The sequence below is a fragment of the Falco peregrinus genome, chromosome 5 (assembly GCF_023634155.1).
Source record: "Falco peregrinus isolate bFalPer1 chromosome 5, bFalPer1.pri, whole genome shotgun sequence".
Lineage (NCBI taxonomy): Eukaryota > Metazoa > Chordata > Aves > Falconiformes > Falconidae > Falco > Falco peregrinus.
In genome coordinates, this window is record NC_073725.1 from 44018060 (window position 1) to 44040231 (window position 22172).

Genomic DNA, 22172 nt, shown 5'->3' on the forward strand with positions numbered 1-22172 from the left:
AATATTTTACACAAGCCATGACGGAAAGCAAACAGCTACAAATCAAAATACAATTTTCAGAATGAGTAATGTCATTTTATTTGTCTCTTCAAAAATAGTGATGTCTGAATTGGAGAAAAGTGTTAAGAATCTCCTTCCCTATTAGGTTTCTCCACTAAGTTTGGGTCCTGCAAAAACACTCTCCTCTCTCCTCATAGGGTTTCTGATTGAATATGCATTGTGCACCACTGTGATCTGTCATGCTGTTTCGTGCCTGATTTAATCACTGTTAGAATCCTGCATTCTTCTCCTTGCAAGATGTATTTATGATTGCATACATCTGACTTCGAAGCGCTGCATTTTCTTTGTGATGGATTTGTTCAGCTGTATCCAGTGTGTAATGATAAAAGCCCGTGCTTTGCTTAAAAGTTTTCTTATATACATACCTAAACAAAAAATATCCAAGAATGTTTTCACAAACAATATTCAGAAGGTTTTCCAGTGCAAATACCATTTAAAATAACTATGGTAGAAACAGCATAAAAGAAACTGTATTTTAGGCCTCCCAACTAAGGAGTTTTACCACTACATTTGAATTTAACATACTGTGATGAAATGAAAGAAAGGATATGATACAAAAATAACTTTTAAAAGTTCCTAGAGCAAATGCTTGTCCTGCACATCCAAAAGTCAAATGTTCACATTCACTAGAAAATAAACATTATTATTTACATTTGAAGTGCAAAGAAACACATATGATGGTCTGGGTTTGCCTCCTAGTGGAAACAATTGTAAGCGTCACACAACAAAATTAGTTCTGTAGTGGAAACAAATTATAATTACCTCCATCTACAGCTACTGATTTCATACTTCTACTCCATTCCTCAACTATTTTTTAAATAATAATTCTATAAAATTAAATTAGGTAAATCGCAGAACCTTTTGCTACACTAAACTACAGGTACCAGATTCAGTCTCTTAAGGCCTATCTATTCACCCAATTCCATAAAATGAAACATATCTAAGTCCTGATTTTTTAGCCTGTAGCTCCTTAGCATCTCAAAGACTCCACAATAGGGACAGATTATAAATGCACAAAAATATAAACTAGCTGTTGTACATGTATCAAAGTTTAGAATGTCATGTCTCCATAGTTCATGTCAAAGAGAATTACATGTATACCTGTCATGATTTAACCCCAGCCAGCAACTAAACACCACAGAGCCGCTTGCTCACCCCCTCCCTGATGGGATATGGGAGAGAATTGGATGGGTAAAAGTAAAAAAAATTTATGGGTTGAGATAAGAACAGCTTAATAATTGAAAAAATAAAATAAAATAAAATAGGTAAGAAATTTTAATGAGAAGGAAAATAGCAAACAGAGTGAAATAAAACCCAAGAAAAACAAATTATGCAAAAGAAAAACAATTGCTCACCATCAGCCAACTGATGCCCTGCGTGCTGCTGAGCGGCAGCCCCCCAGCAGCTTTCCCCCTAGTCTATGTGCTGAGCATGGTGTCATACAGCACAGAATATCCCTTTGGCCAGTTTGGGTCAGCTGTGTCCCCTCCCAACTTCTTGTGCGCCCCCAGCCTCCTCAGTGTAAGCATTGCTCAGCAACAACTAAAACATCAATGTGTTATCAACATTATTCTAAATGCAAAACACAGCACCATGTCAGCTACTAGGCAGAAAATTAACTATGCCAGCCAAAACCAGGACAATACTATATGAGGGGCAAGTTCCACCTTGTGAACTCTCTTCCTTATCAAAATAATACAAATACGACAAGTTTTGTAGACTGTCCAAATCAGTCTATTTGTGTCCCACAAACATGTCCATCAAGCTTTCCTCTTACCTATTGGAATTTATTCCCATAAAAGCTCACTTGCATACCAGCTTTGCATTGGTATTATAGTGTATGTGTTTCATAAAGCTGCACACACTTCTAGACTCTAGGTCAATCAGCAAACCAGTTCAATCAACCATATTAGTTTACTAGTTTAATTAATCATACAGGTTCCAATGTGTCACACCAGGGCAGGTGTAGCTATGTTACACAAAAGATGAAAAGAAGCATCAAGTATAAGGGAGAAAGGTTTACTACAGGGCAACAGCAAAATTGGGCAATTAGCAAGAAGCTCTGTGTTTCAGAGGTAAAAAAACCTAGACCGTAAGATCAGTCTTTGGAAATCAGTTAACAGCACAGCCAGGAAGACTATTTCATACAGTGGAAGCAGACTTCAAGAAAGTTGTGGTATGAGCTGTGGAGAGACAAGGAGGAGAACACAAAGGTGGTACTGGAAAGCATGGAGAAAGGCAGGAGAGTAAGCCATGTTAAAATCAAAGAGATTACATGGGGAGGCCACATCTGAGAAGAATTTTGAAAATGGGATTTCTGCAGAAGACAAATAGGTAGCGGAGCTCTTAGGGGTTGGCAAAGCATTCTTCCTCCTGCTAACAGCAGGAAAAAAATATACACCAGCATCTTGCAAAAATCAGAGTTAGTATTTACAGAGTCCTCAGAAGACAGCATAGACAATATGAATCAACTTTTCCTGGGCATTAGAAAGAAAGAAATTTTGCAAGAAGCCTTAAGGGGAAGTCCAAGTTTCTGTCTCATTGGAGATAAGATGACAAATTGATGAAGTTCATCCTGAGGGTGTTTGTTTAATCAGTAAGAAGAATGCCAATCTTACCTTGCATCGAAGGCAACTAGAATTAGGCAAAAATGCACATGTAGAATGCAGGGATTGAAAGCTATCAAGTCATTTATTACCCATACAAAAGAGGATAATCAGTGTTAGCTTCACATATCGGAGACAGATAAAAAAACACCACCAAAGAGCACCACAAAAATCAAGTACAGATGGAAAGGATGGGATTATTCTGATTATTTTAGACATAAGCTTCCACAAGTAGGCACTGACTCAGAAGATTACCCAGTATACTCCTAGTCATTACAGCTCCTAGTCATTTGTGTGTGAAGCACTCACCTGCTGCCAACCGTGAGCAACCTTCCTTCCCAACACCACCCACTCACACCTTTCCACAGCAGTTCTGCGACCCTTCCGTGGTTTCTGGAGTAAAAAACGACAAATGCAGCTACCCAACCTACCAGTATTGGCATATGTAGCATAGGTGCTCTTGAAATAGGAGAGAAGCTTCAGCATTTCACTGGCACCAGAGGGTTCCTATCTCTTCCTCTCTATTTCAGCCCCCATCGCCATCTTACGTCAGACCGGCAGCCCCATCAAGGGGCATGACTTGTTACATGGCAGAACAGCGTGTGACTGTTACCTGATCCAGTGTAGGAAGCCTCAGACATTTAGGAGGGGGAAAATGGTTTAGACAGAGAAGCTCTAAGGGAAGCTAGCACTCAGGAGGCTGTTTACGGCAGAAGTCCAAATATTAAACTAGCATAATGGTCACTTCTGTACAGAGACTTGCAGATGAAAGCAGTAAGGTCTTACGCAAAATGAGAGTTGCAAGGAGAGCAGTATCAGACCAAAGGAATAAACAGGCAAGGATTCAGACATGTAAGAAGAAACGCTCAAGTACCAGAAGTCTGTGTGATTCTTATCCAGTGTATTAGTTGTACTAGTAACTGAAACCTCTCACCCTAAAAGCCCTTTTTAATTCACTACATCCCTCAACTACTGTGGTTACAATACTACTATCTACTACATGAGACCATGAAGCAAGTACTAAAAATGTATGTATTCTACAATGACTATACATACTACATTCCTTACTACATATATTTTTCAGATCATTCTTACAAAGTCAACTTACATCACTATGCATTTTGCTGATATTTAAAGCATGGTTTAAATATAGCAGGTTTGGTAGATCAGAGGTTGGTTCGTGTAGGCTTTCCAAATCTTTCTTGTAATTCACCTGGAAAGAGAATTCAGGTTACGTACAATAAAGATTAACAAAATAATTCACAGCTTTGTATTACAGTGTGGCCGTCCAGAAACAGAAATCGCTAAGCGCTTGCCTGAACAATCTCTACCAGCCACTAGATGGTACTCATTTACTATTATTTGGAAGAAAAGGAACAAATAAAGGATTCATTCTACTAAGCAAGTATATGGAAACCAGTCAAACTTTTCCTCAAAAAAGACACAACAAAAATCACACTTTGAATGACTTTTCAGACTAGAAAGGAATTAATATTTTTTTCTTTTTTTCTTCTCCCTCCCAACCCCAACAATTTAAATCAAGAGTGAGTTTACTCATTTTAAACACTGTTGATTCTTGTTCTTTTCCTCTTGACTCAAGAATTACACTGTCTAAATAAAAAAGTTGTATATAAAATAGTTCAAGGGAAGTGCTCCTGGATATTTCATTTAATACAGATTGCTTTCAGCAAAGACAAGCAATATAGTCACCAAAGGCAAAAGAAAATCACTTAATGAAGTAGTAGAAGATAACTTCCTATCAGCTATAGTACGATTTTCCATACTTCTCATAGCTGGATGTCCATATTTACAGGAAGAAAACCAGCCACCTTACCTATCTTGGATGACAAATCTTTTAAACCAATACCTTTAGTTACCTCCAAATACGCATTGTGTTCTTCACGTGATTTAGGCAAACTTCAAATCAACAATGCTCAATTGCATATCTCTTAATAATAAGCAGTTCAGTGAATTTTTTTACTAAGCATTTGGGTTTTGGAAACAATTACATACACTCTTGGACCTCTCCCAGAGCCAATCTCTCCTGTTCCCATTGGGTGGTGCCCCACACTTGGGAAATGCTGGACTAAAGAAAGAAGGCTTGTCTCCTGACTACCTGGGATCATGGCCTTAAAGAAGACCCCACATTTTTAGCATTAGACACACTGTTAAATACATCATCCCAACAGCATTATCACTCAATACATGTTTTCTCCAACTTGGCTCCAGGAGCAGGCACCCATTACTGAATCTAGTGACTGCTGCACTTTGTAATACCATTCAGAAGATCAACTGGCAAAACAAAGTCTAAAAGACAGACATCCAAATCTGAGTTGTTCATGCAACCTCTTTTTACAGCCACTGGAGAAATGCCAGCACTTCGTTCCTCTAAAGACAGGCATCTACAACAGGTCAGAAGAACTGCCCACTAGAGCTGTTTATTTCTTTCCCGAATACAAAGGGACCGAGTACAAGGCCAATAGCTCAGAGTGAGCAGTCATACCTTTTGTCACAGAAATTTAAGCGAGATGAATCTCATCCAAAATGGTTATGAAAAACTCTGCAGGCCCTTGGAGAAGGTCTTTGTCAGAAGCAGAGGAAGAAATAGGTAATGTGCAGTACCTGCTATACAGACACACTGTATAGCAGATACTGCTGCTCAAAGTAATTCTTCAGGTAGGAAAATAAATTCTTTTTGAGAACAAATGTTAGGTTTTTCAGGATGTAAATGCACATAAAATACAAACCGAATTCACTTACATCACTTGCCAACGTGGATGCAATCCGTGCTTGCTTGAAGGAAGCACTGTCAAGAGGATTGTACCGGTGGTTCTTCATTTCCTTACTGAACTGCTCTTTGTATTTCACCTTCCACCAGAACAAACATATCTAATATTAACGTGTAGCACTTAAAGAAGGCACAGAGAAGTCACGCTACAAAGGAGCTTATTAAGAGAAACTGCCTTATCCATAAATCTTTAAACAATGAAGATGTTTAAAGAAGCTCAGTTTAGCCACCCCGTGATTGTCTTGTGCTGGCTTCAAAGTAAGTTTTGTTTATCAGCATTTTACTAAAATAAAAATAATAATTTTAAGATTGTTGTATGAAATTACTAGTGCTAAAGGATTTATAAAAAGGAAACAGAAACAAAACCATATGACTCACCTGAGTAATCAAATAAACCAAAACTGTTTGATTAGCAACTAATAATCTACTCACTGAGAAACATTCACATCATAATTGACATTAAAACTGTATTTTTAACAAAAAAAACAATTTCTATGATTAATACATTGTATAACTTCTAAAATAAATCACTTGCAAATTTTCCAGCCACTTCAAAGTGGGAAGTCAGAATCAAACTTCCCACTCGCCCATCTTCCCACCACCATGTCCACATGTCACTCGCGCTGTGCTAGGCTGTCACCAGAGCCCCCAGGTCTATTTTTAATTCTGCCAGAAATTTCCCATGAGACCCCGAGGAATCTCTGAAGTACAGTCCCTTCCTGGGGACAATGCCCACCTCATTACAGTGTTAGAAAGCATAATTAAATGACTTTCACTCTCTTTTCTTCTTGTTCAAAAGAAAAAGGGGGTAACAATAACATGTAAGAAGAAATGAGCAATACATTGATGTTGAGGCAATGGCATTAAAAGTAAATAAATCACAAAAATTCCATAAAAGATGCTGAAGAACCGAATACAGAATCTGAAAATACGGTATCGAACAAACAGTAAATCTCCCTCCTTTGCCCCCCTTGTTATGCGTGTACATCAAACATCTGGAGACACTGCACACATGCCTTGCTTCTTTCCAACAGCTGGGCATAATGGAGGAGAATAAAGTTCAGCCTGAATTATGCTGCTTTCATGATTGTTAGTCAGACACCTGATATCTGAGTCTATGTAGCATCCATTATAATTTACCATGCTCTGCGTTAAATAAATACGTGGCTTTTTCCTTACTTTTTTTTCATTATTCCCACATGAATGTCTGATAAAATGGTTAAACCACCTCAAACAATCTCCTTCAAAAATTGTTTTTTTCTCAGCTTTAGTTGTGGGAAGAATTTTCCTTTTCTTTTTTAGTTCTTCCTTGCCTCAAAAGACTCTCAACATGGTTTAGCTTACACAACCTCATTATGTTTAGCCACAATGTCCAATATTTCATTAATCAGGATAACAAGAAACTAAAACTAAGCCACCTAAACAGAAACTAACCATCTATGTTCAAGAACTATGTTATGATTCCAGCACTTACATTGATTTTTCACAGGAAATAAATTCTAAAACATTGTTACTTTTAAAGAGAAACTTCATCTGAACACATGATGAACTTCATAATCTATCACACTAACTCTAGAAAAGAAAACTCTACTGCCTTCTGGTAGATTCATCTGGTTCATATTGTTTGATATTTGCCTTGGCTTTGGATCAAGTGCAAAAGCATGTATCTGAATACAAAGACACTGCTTTTGTCAAAGGCAAATCCACATTCTGTACAACTAGTGAAGGAATAAATCAGAGAATTTTCTCTTTTAAAAGGTATATCCAAAACTTGCTTTCTAATAAAAATCAGGCAGTGCTGGAATATGTGATTAAAAAAGCCTCCAAACCCAGGGATCAAGTCAGCATGGTGAGAAAAATCGTCTTGTATGCCTTGGGCGTCAGCTCACATCACAGCAACATCGTGCACAAGAGTTTAAACATCCAGCTATTGCAGGCTGTCTTCTGCCTCACCAACAAATGACCACAAACTGTGCACACAGACCAAATGCACAACACGGTCCTTGATATTCTTGTTAAGAGTGAAAGCATCAGTGCCAAAGCGACCTTTCCTCACAACTGGCTTGCCATCTTCCAGCTGCAGCCATTTCATGCCATCTTGAAGAAGATTTTTTTAGCCATACATTTCAATCTAGAGATTCCAGCACTCCATCCTCATTAGTGTCACTTCACTTCACATGACTGCTACTGAAGGGAAGAGGGGGAGCCAGTGAACCCAGTCTTCACAGGGCTAATGTGTCCCGATGCCAATGTGCAGGAAGGTCCCAAATTTAAGGAGCCCTCCCACCAATCCGACTGTAAATGTTCCTGCTGTGGTGAGCGATGTCTCGGTACCCCTAGGCCCTGCTGCCTTGTCTGGCTGCTCTGCTTATTGCCTTTGCTGTCCTCCCCAACACCACCGCGCACATCGCTCTGGGGCAAAACGCAGGCTGCACAGTAATATCAGATGGCCCCAGCAGTATCTCAAGAGCACTTCCAGCAGTAATTTAACTTTGACTTCTCATAAGGGATTCGTCGCATTGAAAGCTACACATGCATTCACTTTCTCTTTTATCGGTATTTTCCTGTTTCTTTCTCCCTTTTGAAAGAAAGCGTGGGGTGGGAGAGGGAGAAAGGAGAAGAGCAAGCCCATGGATGAGTCACTGTGAAGTAACACACATGGTATTTATCCTTCTTTTAAACAGGAGAAAGTTATGAATGCAGTTTAAAGGGGAAAAATACGCCCAAGAGAAAGGGTTGTGATTAAAAACAAGGAAGAGAAGTACTTCATCGATGATTTCTAAAACATCTGAAGGGGGGAGGTCTTAGCAATGCTATAGCACAGTGGAAGAGCAAACAAAAAGTGGGAGTAGAAATGACAGTTGTTAGTGGAAGCTTAATTACAAATTTCATCATTAACCAAAAGCTTTACTTTAATGAGTGTTTGAAACAATGGGTACTTATTTACTGTCTTAGTTGAAGTCTTGTTTGGGTTTGGTTTTTTTAGAGTATGTAGTGGGGTTAATCTAAAAGAAATGTGTGGAGGTTGTTCTCTAATTGTTGCTGAAGAGCGAGCAGACTTTGCAGGCTTTAACACAACAAGATCCCTGAAAAACCAAACTGGAATTAAATAAGGCCTGGATAAACAAAATTCTCATCGGCCTTGCACAAAACCTATAAAAGTCAGAATTGCAGCTGGACAGAGCAGTGTCTTTTGAAGCTTTGCAGCAACATTCCTAAATCAAATCTGTAGTTCAAAGCTGTTCACACAGGGAGTGTTCAGTTTCAGAAGTGGATGACATCACCCACTGTTCAGATTTACAAAGAAACTACCAAAATTGAATCATTCAACCACTGGGATACCAAGATGAAGCAGACATTTGCAGCTAAAGCATTTCCTCATGACCATATGAAAACATATTTTTAAAAAAGTAAAAACTTGTCAGAATACATAGATATTGAAGAAAATGTAACATAAACAAAGAGTTAAATTAAAATATTGGTTGCTAAAAGCACTAGCAGACTTTAAAGAAACACTGAGAAAATCCTAGGCTCTTTGTGTTGTTACTGATAATCTCAGATGAGGTATGTTTTGAAAAACATTCTACCTTTAACAATTTTATCCCTGAAACAATAAGCACCAGATCCAGTACAAAATACAAATATCCAAAATTATTCATGATAAAACCAATTATTGAACACTATAAGGGACAACAGCAGCTCTTGAAAATCCTAATAAAATGCATTAGGAAACATAAACAAGAGCTTGTTTTTATAAAAAACACAAAAAATAACCCAAGTTATACAATGTACATTCAGCAAATTGACAAGCTTCATGTTTTCACAAGGGCTAACACAGTTTCTGTTTAAAATTTGGTTTAAAACCAACAGAAAGGGGTTACCGCGTGCTGTGGGTAAATATACTAGTTCTGGGAGCTATTATTTTTGCTGCTGCTGTTGTCAAAAGCTTTGTTAAAGAAAAAAGGAGAGAAAAAAAAAAAAAAGAAGGGGGGGGTACACTGATTTTGTAGAGCCTTGAGTGCCAGTCAAACATTAACACTATTTTCTTCGCTTTGTTTGCCTTCCTGCTTGCCTTGATTGCTTTCTCCCTTCGTTACACCCACACTGCCTGACCTCTTCTTGCTCCTGTTCTCTATACTCTCTAAATTACCTACCCATATGCACCACATTAAAACATGTTATCATCTTCTCTTCCCATTACATCCATCAGAATTGTCAACTTTGCAAATTTACTGTGAGGGTCAAATAACTAGTATTTCTCTGCATGTTGCAGCTTACAGATTCATGCTATAAAGGGAGATTATCAACTTTCAGCACAAAAAGTTCATAATGCTCCCATTTGCTGAGAAACAAATGGAAACCCTAAAAGCCAGAAAGTCTGGAGACAATAAAGAGATCATTAACTTTACTATTTTTAAAATCTTGTAATTGTTATAAGCCTGCTTCATGATCTTTGCATGAAGAGGACTGACGTGACTGACCCATATTTAGGGCTCTTCCTCCCCTACAGCACAGGTGCAATCCTCATCCTGCCCCACCACGCTGCTCTTTGGACACAGGGGTCATCTTCATTTTTCTGTGCTCTTGATTTACGATCAGTGTGTCCAAGTGTTATAATGATTCAAATAATATATAAAAACATTAGACAACTCATGGTCACTGCCCTTCCTTCAGAGGAGGTGGGGAATTGCTGAGTGCAGCTCCCCACTGCTGAAAGCAGCTTGGTATTTATAGCCTCCATGCTGCCATGCTGCTGTATGCAGATGGCTGGCAGCAGAGTAGCGGGCTGAAGCACTGCTTCCCTTTCTAAAAGTATGTTCCCCATCACGCACACTGCAAGTAGCCACAACAGTGTAGAAGACTGAGGAGAGGACAAGAGAAGGAAAGATCCCAAAACGCTGGATCCAGGCCCAGTGGCTGCAGAGTTTGGGCCACCAAGGTTCAGTAAGAATCTCCTTTACAAATAAGCTGTAAGCAAACTACATTTTGTCAACTGCTCCTCTCTTCCTGCCACACGTTCTGCACTACTTGGACTCTCTTGCACACCAAATGTTCTCTTCTGCAGGTTTCTCAACTAGAACTACTGCCATCCCAGTCCCTGGCAGTGAAGAGACTCTACTATAAAGCTTTTGCAGATGCAGCACGCATTGTCCAAGAGAAAAAGCACATCTAACAAAAATGAGATGAAAAGTGCATCGATGAAGCTTCTGATGCAGCTGGCTCAGCATCAGCCTGCAGGACCCCACGATCCAGCTGGTATTTTTTGATTGTTGCAATTGTTGGCCCATAACCTCAAGTGTACCAGGCTTGGTGAGATGGAGAGGACTATTTGAAAGGGATGCGCTTTAGTCCCATTTGCAGTGACAGGCAGCTGCAAACCCACTAGATTCTAAAATAGGATACAAAGAAAGGAGTGTGTAGACAGCCACTGAGTAGAAATAAAGGATACCACACACTGAATTTAGATACAAACCGTTTTAAAAGCCACTAAAGGTGTTTGCTAAATGACAGACAGCTCTCTTTCCTGTAAGTGACACCCAGGTCTAAGCAGCATCGCACTGGGTCTTCCTAGAAAGCACAGGTTGACTTCTAAGCCTGCACAATGCTATACACAAAAGAAACTCTTAGCATCTCTTGCCATTACAAAATGGATGAAAGAGATTTGGAAAACACACATTTTGATTCTGAACATGTCATCAACAAAGCAATAAATCTTCATGTATTTTCTTCTTTTTCCATTTTTGCAGTATTAATGCTTCAAAATTGATGATGATCCAGTGTGAAAATGGTAATCAAGTAGCAGACATCTAAGGACAATGTTTGGTGATAGCAAAAGGAGCTCAACCTCTTGCAAACAGACACTGCACTGTTTTGCAGCTTATTCTCTGACACTTCTCATTTTATGCTAGTTCTAGGGAAGATGTTTACTGTCTAGTCAAATCACAAGTATTTGTTACACAACATCGACTTTCAGATTGTTCCAGTGTATACACTACTACATTTGGGGTTTTTTCCCAGTTCCAGGAAGGCTGACATGGCCTTCTCCAATCAAAGGATGCTCTCCCTCCTACAGGAGGGCAGAACTCGTTCTGGGTTTACAAAAGCTCTATGTGTAGCCTGACAGGATTACTAGCAAGGATTATGCAAGGCACTGTTAAAGAACTATTCCAGAAAACAAGAAAAAAAACACTGAACCAAAACAAACAAAAAAACCCCACCACCAAACTAAAAACAAACAAATGAACAAAAACAACAAACAGATCAGCAGTCAAAAATCCCTTCTCATAATGTCAGGCTGATCTGTAGTAGTCTTATAAGTAGAAGACTCATAAGAGGAAAAGTGGGAATATTTGTGTTTCCAGTTTTTATTTTAGTTATGGACTAAAGTAATCTCTCTTTTCTTTTCTTCTTTTTCCTTGAGGTTAATATATAACAGAAAGTAGTACAGAAAAGGTTCAGTTTCAGGGGGAGGGAAGGCGGGCGGTTTACATGTCAGGCCAAATTCAGATCTCATTAGCAAGCAGTTACACAAAAGACCCCAGTTACTTCTGTGGGATTAATCACAGGGTAAGGTTCCACTCAAACTGAATGAGTAGCAAAATTTGCCTCTGAATTACATACAGTTAATATTTCAGAAATACTAGATAATCTGTATAAATATACAACATCTCCATAAGAGATGAGTTGTACCAGTCAAAGTTAATTACATTTTTGCATAAAAATGTATATTGTTTCCTAAGAATCTTAAATTTACCAGTCAATGCCATAATATATGAAAAGTTTGAGAACATAATCTTCATGCAATTAGAGATAATCATCTAAAAATCTAAATATTTTCTTGCATTACTAGGAATGAGATATCTGAATGAAGACATTGTAAAATGACAGATAATCTTACTTGGCTTAAGAGTTTTGAAACTCCTTTAGCATGTTCAAAATCTGGTCTTCCAAGTACAGCAGGTTCCTTATTCATCTCTCCCCTTCCCTTCTTGTACTCAGCCTTTAAAAAATTAATATGAATCACTATTAAATTATTTGCTTCTGTTTTATCAAGAGAAACATAAGCATTAAAGCTAGTAGGAAAGTCTCATTTAGTGATCTGCATTGACACCACTGTTCTAATCAGCTCCAAAAAAAAAAAAAGCCCTTCTCAGGCTTCAGCTCCTTAACAACGTGGTATTTCATTATTGTAGAACACAATGCACAGCATTCACAAAATTCAACTTTAACCAAATGCATAGCTTAAGCTATTAAGGAATATTGTTCTCCCAATCAGGGCAGAATGAGTTACAGTGGCTCAGCATTTCTTATGACAGGGTATGCAGTTTACACAATAATATTTGTAGCAGCTGAAAATAGTCTTGAAACAAAACTAGGCTGAGGGGCAGCTTTTTTGAAACTTAAGGTCAAATTCCACTCTCGGTTTTACCACTGCAATCTTGCCGGATGGCAGTGAGGTTGCATTGGTGTAACAGAGCAGAATTAGCCCTGCAAGGTCGATGTTAACATGATCTTTCCAGCTGAATTGGCTCCCATGCAAATTGCTGCATTTTTTCCCCACAATGCATTAGAAAACAGCACGGACAAATTCACAATGGGTGCTCTGCAGTATCACTAACAAAATTACCCATTGCCTAAAATAGGCATCTTGCATTAGTCAGGCACTGTGAATCAGCACGAACACATCATAACAACAGACTGAGAGAAATCGAAGTCCCAAAGCCGCTCTAACTCGAAGGAGGCTAGAACAGCAATGAGTAAATGTGGGTGTTGAACATCAGACTTAGTAGAAGTTCTCGGTTTTCAGAAAATCCTGAATATTTAAAAGGTGAATCTCAGATCTCTTAAAACTGTTTCCCCATAGGTGCCTAGTCAGTCCCACATTAAACTATCAGCAGTTACTTAAAATCTTGGCTCAGGACTTTCAATATATATATTGTTTGAATTGTCTACAATAAAATATTAAACTGCATCACACGCTGCTGCTTCTCAAACTGCTCCTTGACCTATCCATTAGCAGATGTCACGGTGGGAGGGCAAAGAATTTGAGAGGGGAGTTCAGGGAGGAGAGCCCCCATGCAAGCAGCAGTGTGTTTGCACAGCTCGCAGAAGGACAGCGGGGAATTGCATTTCCCTGTCACTGCCAGCCAAGATGGAAGGAAGAAGGGGAGTCCTGGGATGCAAGCTTCTCTTGTACTGAGATGAAAAAAGGCTTGGTATGTCTTCTGACATGCACTACAGCATACAAGCATATGATTTATTATGAGAATGTTTATCATGACTAAAGATGAAACAAAACTAACTTTAGTAAGTTTAATGTCTTTAGATCAATGACCAGTAATTGTAAAGGCCATACCAGATTTGGGGTTGCAGGTTTCCTGCTCATAACATTTGAGAATTTCAGCAGCATTCTAAATAATTGGACTGAAATTGGAATAAAGTCTAAAAAATACAAATAAAGTAACAGGAAAACATACATCACTTATTATCTTTGTTATCTCGGTTGCTATCTTTATGTCTGGCCTGTTCAGCACTTCAGTGTATCTATGAGTATCTTGGACATCCTTCTTATAGGATACCTGTCAAAAAAAAAAAAAAAACCACAACAGTTTTGTTTAAAATAAACAATCAAAAGCATCTGAAGTTTATAAATAAGCTTTGAATGACCTATCAACTCAGCCATCAAATCCAATAGAACTCTGCCTCATTTATTCCAACACAGTCCAGCTTGACAGGGATTATTTAGCAAGACCCACACATAGGTTAACAGGATAAGGAAGACATTCAGAAGCATAAAATACAATATTAAAATGAAAAATGGTTTTGGTTAGAAGCGTAGCAGAATATGAAAGCACTGCAAAGACCTAAATATTAGGTTTTATCATTAAATTTCAGAGGACTTCTAAGAGTACAGAATTTTTTCTATGCCGTGCCCTTTTCTAATATAAACTAACCCCCTATGATATCATGAGCACCGCAGCCTAGCAGATTGCAGCTACACCAAACAGAAACTGTAATTCTACCACAGTGACCATCTTTCTCAGTAACAGGCAGCTGTGCAGCTGATATGTAATTCAATGACACAACTCCACCTCAACATCCCCCACTCCCCACAACTCCACTTATCTGCCCCTTTACACAATCATGGGAACAAGAAGGCTGAGTGTTCCAGCACATGAAGTACGAGACTGAATCTTCCTGTTTGTACAAAGCCACTACTATAATGAATGGGCTCAGAAAACTTCGGCCAGAAGGCTAAACCACAGGTAAGAGAGTCCAAATGTTCTCCATTTAGCAAAACAATTGCAGGAACAGCATAGACCTCAGGTACGTGACGGAGCTCTGAGACCACAAGTGACTCTTCTTCTCCCTCTTCAGGGTCTGTAGACTTTTTCCTCTCCCTTGCTGTAGCACATGTGCCAATCTAAGCCAATTTCCAAGAGCTGTCTTACTGAATTATTCTGAATGATTAAGAAAATCATCCCTAGTATTCAAAAGTGTCTGACAAATTGGAATTTCAGGCAAAAGTTAGAGAACATAAAATGAAATCTACAGGAAATGGTATGAGAATAAGTCCTGCTTCACTGGGCAGTCTTTTAGATTTTCTTCTGTTATTTAACACCATTAATCAACCTCTCAAGGTAATATTTCACCATCAAGAAAGTCCTCAGCTTGAAGCTTCACTTATAACCTCCACATCTAGTTCTTATTTCCTATGTAGAGTTTCACTCTGGGTACAACACAATAAATTCAACAAACTCAGCACTCAATGATAATACATAATTTCTAGAAATGTTATTCTAAAAATAAAATTATTTTTTAAAAAAATCTTACTTTTTGGCAAGTATTTTACAGGCAATGGGAAAGTAATTTTGCATCTATATGGCTTCAGATAAGTAGACAAGCTAAACAGGCTTTCACTGTTGGCCGCTTGCCCACAAATAGATCATATAATTTTTAACCTACAATGAGTGACACACAAGTATAATCACTCATAAATAAATAAATAAATAGATAGATAGATAAATAAATAAATAAATAAATAGGCTGGATTAATACAGCTCCAAGTATCACCTATCAAGAAAACAGAAACTGATTCTTACAGCTTGTTTAAAACCACTGGAAGTTTTGTTTTGGTTAGGTTTATATTTCCTCTATTTTTTTTAAGAAACTAGATGTACAGACAAGCATTTGAAATTCAGGGCTTTACATGAATTTAGTTAATTATATGCTGTTCATCCTAATGACCACATGAGGTGAGGTGAAAACCACAAAGGCAGCAGAAACAGGTTTCTGAATAGCACCCTATCATCCATGTAAATCGCAAATTAAAGGCCAGCATATGTGCTCAAAATAGAAATTAGGAATGGAGTGAATTTAACAACAGAGAATCAAGAATAGTGGTGATAAAGTTGAGGAAATGTGGTCACTTATTGCTCCCAAATGACATGATCATATAGTACATGAAATAATGGATTGTGGTTAATTTCAGGGGGGAAGGGGGAGGGGTGATAAGACAGTGACAGTCCTTTATATTTCACCGTTTCCAATTATATTAGATGCAAGGCCAATTGCTATAGCTTTCCCTGAGTGAATTATTATTCTTCCTGCACCTAAACCAGTATACCTATTACTTATGTCTGAGGGAAAGTCATCTAGCATTTTACAAATGTCTGCAATATATATTTGCTCCATTCTGCAGCTTGTCATACTCCAGTGAGAATAAAAATGTTATGCAGCAGAACAGTAGTTTGTCAGAGGTAGGCCAAAGAAAGAAAAAATATGTTTCCCATTTCCTGAATAACCTCAATCCCTGGATGCTGACCCCTTCCCATTGGGACAGTGTGCTGGCCTCTATTACACAGCTGCTATTCTGTTCCATCCAGTGATTTTTTTTTTTTATAGTCCTCTGTTAGAACAGTAAAACCAGAGCTATTCCGAGAGCAGGGGAACAGATGTAGACAGGGCAAAGCAACCAGCTCGGTGTGTGCACCCAATGCGCACCAAGAAGATGGAAAGTGGAGAAGCCTACAAGAGAGGAGAAGAGAAAATAAAGCCTGGTCAAGCAACAAAAGAAAGGAAACATCAGAAGCACCCAGGGAAGGGCCCACCTTTTATCCTGAGTTAGTTCAGCCCCTTACCAAGAGGCTCAAACCCTGACTGGAATCTCCAAGCACTACACAATGCCCTTACTCAGTCTTCACTTGAAAGGGTTGCTCAGGCTCTACCAAAAAAATCACCAAATGCTCAAGAATTTCCTCTCTTTATGAGGACCACAGGTCTACGAAACATCTGCTCAAACTGGCCTTTGCATAGGAAAAAGTAACCAAGATAACTGACAACTTAGGAGCAGCAGTGAAAGACCTAAATGGAGAATTACAGCAAACCAGTGGGAAATGCAAGCGAGAAAGCAGCAGGGACAAAAACAGAAAAAAAACTGTACCAACTCCAGTTTTGAAGTTTCAGATAGTTAATTACAATACCAACTAAATTTAATATGGTTTTCTACCCCAATCTGAAATTACAATAGAGTGATTACATTGTTGAATATTTTTTTAAAAAGAACGATAATCTTACATACTCTGAACTGCCACTAGTTTTCACAAAGCTTGGAAAATATTCAGGGCTTCCGTATAATTACTAGACTGATTTTAAATAGGGCCAAACCTCCAGCTCTTATAAAAAGGCATAAGGTCCACTGAGGATAAACATGGTCTATTTATTCCAGCTGAGATTCCTGAAGTGCTTCACCTTTCGTGATGGTGCCAGTGCGTTGGAATGCACAACAATGCTGCAAGGTAAACAGATTTCTAACAATGCTGTAAAACAGGTTGTCAATCAACAAACAGAAACTTACACTACATGATGACCCAAGTACACCTATTTTTAAAGGACTGAGACCTTTCCTGCATTTTTTTGTCTTCTCCCCTGTTCCAATTCCAAAACTATTCCAAGCTGTAGGCAATAAATTATGAAAATATGCACAAGCAGCTGTGAACACATTTTGCCCTCTTGAGATGCACACACAGAAGTCAGCAAGGAGCTGGGCACACCTATCTGCAAGGGAATTTGTTTCTTGCTGTTCATCCCTACACAGTATTTTCTAAGAGCTGCAAGTCCACTAACTAATGGCCTGTCAGCTGTGTCTCTGCCCCCTTTTCTCATCTGCACTTTGGGGTCCATCAACACTAAGAAAACGACTAACTGGTGACAATCACCATCGGCAACAGCTTTTCTGATGCCCACTCAAATGGTGTTGAAAACTGTTTCCCAGCTCATGTAGAAGAGACAAACACATTTCTGGCCCGTTACAGATTGATGCAGTCATCCTTTCCAGTAATGGGCTTGAAAATTGATTGGTCCCAATTACATCAGGAGTAAACACATCATTTTCAGCACCAGTTGGAAGTGGTCCAGGGGGACCTGCTGTTGACAACCGCTGTCAGCAGAAAGTTAAGTCAGTGAAAGGTGATTTTTCTAATGCAGATGCTGAACAGAAAGCCAGGAGAAGCTTGAATTTAACATGATCTGCATCAAAACAAACATTGATGTTTTAGTATGTTTTCGATGGTGTTTAAGCACATCAAGTTCAAAATCTGCTGATCTCATTTATCAGAAAGAATGTGAATTTTTTGTGCGTGGATTGTGACTGCACAATATCCTGAACATTAAAAAAAAGCTTATGTCTAAGACAATACAGACTTCTTCAATACGCAAATTTAAATGTTCAGTGAAACACAATAAATTACAACTACTGACATCATATGGACTGCAAAAAGCATACATAGACATCAAGTGTTTGCCCAACTGTCAACTAACAATTCAAAAGCAGCACTGTTCTGTACATAAGCGTAAGAGAAAAGATATCAGGGCTCCAACCTCCAATCTGAAAACTGCCTTTTGAATGTCCACAGATGAGTCTATTGTAGTTGTCCGATTTGTAAAATCAGAACACCACTTCTTTATTTCATACAATATGATGCTATGAGAAGAATCAGTAATTTTAAACAAGTAGGACATATAAATTGCTGTACAAATATGTAACATTGTTTTGCTATTCATTATGCGCAGTGATGGACCAGGTCACAGAACAGGCAAAACTGTGATCCACAGCTTTGAGTAACTTCATCAAATGCTACGTGCACTTCTACTGAGGCACAATACAACAAGTGTTTTCTTTGCTTTAGAAACTTCATTGTCATGTCATTTCACTGTTCTAATAATTACTTCCATCCGTGTGACCCTCAGCTACACATAAGGTGAACCACTATTTTGTGACCTGATGGTTTTCTAAGGGCCACAACCTAGATTTGGTCCTGAGTTTGGAAACTTCCAGATGAGCTAAATGATACCAGCCAGCCACAGGCATGAAGTAGGCCGATGGTCCCTACTTCATTTTTCTCCAAATGGTTTTGTATGCCAAAGTCACATCATTAACATTCACTTCACAAAAAATGAAACACAATTTGTAGGGAAAAGTACTCTGGTTTGGATAAACACGCTTTTGTTCAAGTATTATGTAGTATTTTAATTATTTTTCAAGTAATATCCCTATCATTAAAAAGTCTCTGCTGTTCCTTTGAGAGCAATTTTCTTCTAAGTATGAAGAAGAGAAGAATGTTTTTCTTATACATGATCACATTTTTCAGGAGATTTTACAGTATTTCGCTATTACACAGCTTCAGCCCACGCTCATAGAGCATGTTAATGATATTCAAAGTGGCGTGAAGGCCTACAGCACATGACAGTTTCAAAATGTCAGCACAAATGTATTGTAAGTTGAATACAGACTTAATTTTTAAAGGAAATTGCACATTTCAGAGTTGAGTATAAATGTCAGCCTTATTTTAAGGCTGAGTAAATAGTCTTAAACACATCCTAATCCTATTAGATGCAAACCCTGCATGTAAAGGTTGAATTGAGTTGGCAGAGCATTGTAGGTAAACACGCATTCTGCTCCCACAGGTATACTGTACTGAGTGGTGGATAAAAGAGCTTTGTCCTGTTCCCCCTAGTTTCCTTCCTTTTCCCCTGCACTTTCAAAGCTGTGACTCTACACAGCTACATAGCCTGAAATAGTTTGGAAAGACAAACACTCCACATTTGGGATGCCTGCTATTCCACACTTTGACTCAAAGATGAAAACTCATATGGCTCTTAATTAAACCTGTACTTACAAAACAAGAAATCCACAGCAATTCACCACAGTGCCCAAACAATTATCTGCAGGAGCTGTGCAACTCCACTGAACAATAATTGGACTTCCATAACTTGTTCCTTTATGTGTGATAAAGACATATCCCCATTGCACTGCAGCTCCCCATGAGCAACCAGAAAGAATCTGTTCTTGAACAGATGAAACTAACTGATTATAGAGTTTTATGTTGAATACTGAGGGTGTGTTTGATTTCTTTGAAGTTTGCTCAGGCTGAAAATAATTTCCTTCATATTTTTTCATTATTTTTAGCGTGCTGTTAAAAGTTCTCATTTATCAAAACATCCTTCCCTTCTACGTTTGCCATCATTGCCCTTATTTGCTTGCTTTAAGGGTGACAGAAGATGAAACAACTGAATTTCACTTACTCTTACATCTGTACCCTGCTCTCTTTAATTCTGTTAGCAGGTGATCTACAGCTGTAGAAGGGGAATGCTTTTTGCACTAGCACACTAATCCTCAGGCCATGATGAATTTGATCTAAAAACTCGTCTTATATACCTCCTGGTCCCACCACATTCTCTGAGAGGGATTCCCATCTCTCTTCCCAGCATTATTTCCTTCTCTAGTAGTCCACCATCATTCCTACTGCTAGGCAAAGCTCTTGCTTATAGGGAGAGAAGTTCATGTTCCCAGCTCCTACGCTCTGTCAATCTGACATCCTGATGCTTCCAACAGCAGAGACAGCCGGAGTTTGACAGGAAGAGGGAATTCTGTAATCAAGGCTGGTTGCAAATTACTGCTGGGAGTTCCAACGCAGGTATTTCCCAGCAGAAGAAAAAGTTATTCTTCAAACATAATGCTTCCCTGAAGTTTTCCAGCAGCCTTTTAATCAGCGGCCAGCTGTCAAGATTCTGCACACACGGACATACATCTAACATTGACATTTAGTTTTCAGCCTACACAACCTAAGAGAGTTTGTTACACTGACAGGAGGGAGGATACCGTGAATTTAAGATAATTCAAAATGAACACCCAAGCTTAATTTTCTACACTGATAACAGCAAAAAAATATCCCATTTATCTGAGAAACAAGAGTTACAAAATCACATACCTACCTGACTTAACCTGGTTACCTAAGAAGAATGGAAATGGATCATAACTTCAAAGGTATTTACATGTCAGCTGTTCTTACTGGTTTTGTGTACCTTTAAAATGACCCCACTATTTTAGCTAATCTTTTCCTAAAATTTACTTTTCTCATAAGTAAGTTTTTACAAAACCTAAATTTTTCTTCAAAGCTGTGTTTCTATCATTCAAGACACTAATCTTGGTAGCATTTCTCCCCCAGCAGTAGTCCACTGAGCTAGTATAAGGTACCTTAACCATGAAGTAAAATCTGACTTGATACTAAGAAAAAATGTACATACTGTTACTAGGCTTTTACATTGTGAAAACCTAAATAACTTAAAGAAGTTAACAGCTGTAAAAAAAAAAAAAAAGAAAAAAAAAGGAAAAAAAAGCAACCAACTTTTAAAATATTGCTAAATGCTCTAAATTACTTGTAAATTATTTTAAGTAAAACTACACAAATACTTTGGTCAATGGTATAAACTAGTGCCAGGTATTGAACTGAACTCTATGGCCCAGATTCTGTAAGGTAAGTCATAAACTGTTCTTTGAAACTCATTTGATATGTATTCACGAGACAGGATCAAAGTTATTCACATGCATAAAAGCGTGCAAGAGCAGGGCAGAAACAGCCCCCTTCTCTCCACTATACAGAACCCTGAAGAACTGTCCAACTGTTGACAGTGTAAGACACTGAAACCACGCTGGTGCTCATGTAAACAAAGAGCTTTATATACCTTTGAAGTACAAATAGGTACACATGAATCAGAGAACCTGTGTTTGTAATTTTCTTTTAAAGTGATAGCACTTAAAAACACTTACTACTAACAAACAATAACAAGTGCTTTCCACTGCAGTTTAGAATAAAAGTCACATACCATTCATGTCCCAAATTAGTTCAGGGCAAATAATGTAAAAAAAATACCAACTAATCAAATATGAAAATACTCCATGCCCAATTCATTTCAGTTAGCTGTTAGATGCATCTACCCAAAACAAGCAAACTCATTTCAGATGGAGGAGTACTTACATCACTCTGGTATTTACTAACTTCCATGGCATGCTTAATATCTGGAGGCTCCTTCATATGTGCATAATCTGAAGTTCCTTTCTCAGCATCATGTTTTTGTTTATAGAGAACCTGAAAAGAGTAACATTACACTTTTGTGACCCCAGCAGAGTAGGTGTAATAATATGAGCTGGGTTAAACCTAGTGTCATAGTGTGCCGGTATTCAAGAAGAAATGTAGTAATTAAGCTCCTTAGTGGAACCAGAGCCTTGAAATGAGAGCAGCTTCCACCCAAAACAGAGACATATGAGGCACAGTCAGCAGAGAGATTTCTCTGCATATGTTATTCCAACAGAGTTATGGGTAGAGAGGGGGAAGAAAAAGAAACATACAGAAATAGAAAATTAACAAGGTAAGAAGACA

The 22172-nt window shown here is 38.4% G+C and overlaps 1 protein-coding gene across 2 annotated transcripts in view; it reads right to left on the bottom strand.

The window, feature by feature from the left end:
- The window catches only part of NEBL (nebulette), a 269776-nt gene that overhangs the window by 59001 nt on the left and 188603 nt on the right, over nt 1–22172 (bottom strand). The window contains exons 5-9 of one of the 2 annotated variants that reach the window (XM_055805485.1): nt 21771–21881; nt 13932–14033; nt 12353–12454; nt 5427–5534; nt 3775–3879 (exon numbers count right to left, since the gene is read on the bottom strand). The exons of the other annotated variant lie outside the window; for it this stretch is intronic. Of the exons in view, the coding sequence (XP_055661460.1) occupies nt 3775–3879; nt 5427–5534; nt 12353–12454; nt 13932–14033; nt 21771–21881 (528 nt within the window). The remainder of the gene's footprint in view (nt 1–3774; nt 3880–5426; nt 5535–12352; nt 12455–13931; nt 14034–21770; nt 21882–22172) is intronic. 2 annotated transcript variants of the gene reach the window in all.